Below are 3,511 nucleotides of genomic sequence, written 5' to 3' on the forward strand. Positions count from 1 at the left end.
GATTGTCTCTTTCACCAGAAATTTTGTATCATAAATAGATTTTTTCTCCCTTCTTTTTCAGTTGTTCTCTTTATCAGTAAATTTCTTTGATGAGCAGGGCTACATGTTTAATCTTATGTTCCCAATATGTTTCATATAGTTTGCGAGTAATAAGTGAAAAACATATTGCGCCAGGACTTAGATTAGATCTAGAGATACCCTAAGGCAAAAGAGGAAAAAGAAAACTTTAAACTAACTAGCCGATGAAATTAATTAAACTTGGAGACTCACTAAACAAAAGGGCTAGGAGAACTGCATGAGTAACCATTTGGTATTATTTACAAGGATGCTACGAGATTGTTGGATATGCCATGGAAAGTACAAAAAGGATGAACAAGCTGCATAGAGTGTTATGTATACATGATAACATGAATGAAGATTGTTTCTGTCACAAGAATTTTTAATATCATAAATAAATGGATATGGACCTTTTACTTTCTTTTTCTTTTATTCTTTTTCAGTTAATCAGCATATTTCTTTGATGGGCAAAACTAAATGTTTAATCTAACATTCCCAATATGTTCCATACAGTTTGCACATAATAAGTGAAAAATATATTGTGCCAGGGGTTAGATTAGATCTAGAGATAACCATAACCAAATAAATCTCGGAACTAACTACCTGGGGAAATTAAACTTGACAACTCACTAAACAAAAGGGCCATGAACAAAAATGGCATGCCTTCCATTCGAGGTACTGAAACAATGATCAACAGTGATACACTGAAATTGAAAAGCTTTTTAGCCTTACCAGAAAAATACAGTTTGATATTTTACATTATCATATACTGCGAAAACAAAGAAATACAACAAAATCCAAAATGAAATAAATACAGCAAAAACAAAAATTACCAATAGATAATGATTCTGGGTTTTGTTTATGGCCTGTTTGGAAGGTAATCATCACCAAAATGAAGACCCTTCACAGTGGTTGCCATCCACACCACTGCACATATATATAAATTGCTAGTGCCATTTTCTGGTGTAAGCCAAACTTGACATTTGGAGCTTTCCTTCAGAGATCAACAGCATGCACAGCATCTCCTTTTGCTAGCTGCAGAAATCATCTATGGATGATCTTCCCTTAGGTCTGTCAAGTCCGATCTGCCACTATTGTTTTCTACAAGCATTCCCATTTAACAAGCTGAACTTTTCCGAAACTTGGCCCTACTGTTTCATGTAGATATTACATATGATAGAGAGCAACTTGAGCATCCAAGTGCCCTAAATAACCACTCTCAACGACTATAAAGTTCAGAATACAATACAGCATGAGTGAGCAATATTACAATATAATATGCTCCTAGAGCATTTGATTGTATATAACATATGCTACTGAAGTACTATTAATACTCAAAGACTATGTTTACCCATTCATTGAAGGATTCGGTTTCAGTGTTCGTGTAACCGCCATCCTCCACATAAACTCCATTATCTGACTTTGATGAGAAGAAGTCAGGAGTGGTCTGTCCAGTTTCATCAGGAGAGTACTTATTCTGAAAATCCCTCCATGAATTGAACTGGCCGTCTACCTGCTCACTGTCAAATTGAGAATTCAATAAACCACTACCATAACTAGAACCATTAGAACATGATGATTCCTGTTCTGGATAAACTGGTGACTGCAGTGCCGAGAAAGAGGCATCATTCAGCCCAGTATAGCCACCACCCTGTGGATTGAATTCCAAAAGTTGTCGAGCTTCTGCCTCAACAGAATTTTCGACAATATTTTCGGAAACACGATTTCTAGAATGAGAAATCGAATGGTCTCTTGCTTGAACTTCAGAGACCAAAACACCATTTTCTGTAACATGATTGTTATTAGAAACCAAATCTTCTTTTCTTGTAAAATGATTTCTATTAGTATCTTCTGCAAGATGATTTCTTTTAGAAGTCAAATTTTGACTAGATTGATCTTGATCACTAATGGAAACACCAAGCTTCTGATCCCGTTTTCTTTTAGAAGTCAAATTTTGACTAGGTTGATCTTTATCACTCGTGGAAACACCAAGCTTCTTAGCCTGTTTCCTTTTAGCGGAAACAACACCAAACTTCATCTGATCCCGTTTTCTTTCTAGGCGACACACAACAAAGTCCTTCTACAATCAACACAGCAGAAATAGAAAAAGTTCACCAATTGACTGCTGTATTATCAATTATTTTTCACGAAAATAAACAGAGTACTTACAACACATACGCAATTCTAAAACAGAAACTGATACCTTATAAACAGGGTCATCTTCAACAGCTATTTCGTGCATAACCCACTCAGTCTTAGCTTTCTTGGAGGCAGAATCATGGCGGGAGAAAGACAAAATCCTTTTGGTACCAATCACTTCGGTACTGTATTTTCGCTTGATTTTAGAACCATTGCCCGTCTTTTTCCAGGTTCCTTCCTTTGTTCCTCTATTTACCCGTTTACTCTTGGCATACTTGTAATCAGGCTCACAGAAAAAGTACCACACCTCTTCCTCAGACTGAATCTCAGAATGGCCTGCATCGCAGCAAATGATTCCATCAATTTCTGAATTTTAGTTACTAAACTAATTAATCTTGAACAGACATCGCGTTGAGTACTTGATTGGCACGATTACTTACAGGGTAGCTCCCAGGGCTCAAAGCCGTAGAAATCAATTTCCTTGATCGTACGGACGGAGAAACCAGGATCAAGTCTCTTCATCTTCAGGAGACGAATGATTTCTTCATCAGTTGGGTAGAATCTGAACCCTACGAGACTGTTCATTTCTGATTCAGCACCCAGGTGAAACATAGAGTAATACTGAGAGAGTGAAAGCTTCTTCTGTCCAATTTGGTCTGCGAAAACTAGAAAGAGTCAGTGGGCAATATAATTTCTACTCGATTGCTACAGAACAAGTTGAAATAATGAGTGTCCTGATATCAAGGTTCGTGGAACTAATGGGTATTGCTATCATCTTTGTAAAATGTAGAGTTAGTATGTTTTTTTAAAAAAATTAATAAATCTCTTTTCCTTTTTTAACAACTTTAGTTCTTTTAATAATGTCATTTGAAAAATGTGTCTTCCTTTGTAAAGCTCTCTCTCTCGAATAGAGAGGCTGGAATGGAAGTATTGAGGGGTCATAAGGACCCGGGTGTTCACTCCTTGGGAGTGTAAAGTAGATCATTATCTTTAGTTTTTTTAGCTATAGTGCGTTTGGATAGGCTCTCTGGGGAAGCAGAGAGTATTCTCGGAGGAAAGGATTCGTAGTCATAGTTGTGTGCTCACCCTCTTTCATTAGCTGCCATGGATACAGACGAATTAATTCGAAAATGCAAAGCAATAACTATTCGAGAGGAAGATAAAGCTAGAGTGACGATGGAGGTGGACGTGAAAACTAAGAAAGCAGGAATGCTAGCAAGATGTCTAATGGGTAAAGTCCTTCTCTCGAGAGGAGTTAATAAAGAAGGGCTCAAGGGCTGCGTTACAGCAAGTGTGGAGAACGTTCAAAGAAGTC

The 3,511-nt window shown here is 37.2% G+C and overlaps 1 protein-coding gene across 1 annotated transcript; it reads right to left on the reverse strand.

Moving 5' to 3' along the window:
* Nucleotides 1–929: 929 nt before the first annotated feature.
* LOC112099267 (NAC domain-containing protein 89-like) lies at nt 930–2,926 on the reverse strand. The gene is made up of 3 exons (XM_024186533.1): nt 2,637–2,926; nt 2,261–2,532; nt 930–2,137 (listed from the first exon to the last, which is right to left on the reverse strand). Exons 1-3 carry the CDS (start codon nt 2,806–2,808, stop codon nt 1,385–1,387), a joined length of 1,197 nt encoding a protein of 398 aa, XP_024042301.1. The 5' UTR covers nt 2,809–2,926; the 3' UTR covers nt 930–1,384.
* Nucleotides 2,927–3,511: the final 585 nt, after the last annotated feature.

This window comes from Citrus clementina, unplaced genomic scaffold, assembly GCF_000493195.1.
Source record: "Citrus clementina cultivar Clemenules unplaced genomic scaffold, Citrus_clementina_v1.0 scaffold_4, whole genome shotgun sequence".
NCBI lineage: Eukaryota > Viridiplantae > Streptophyta > Magnoliopsida > Sapindales > Rutaceae > Citrus > Citrus x clementina.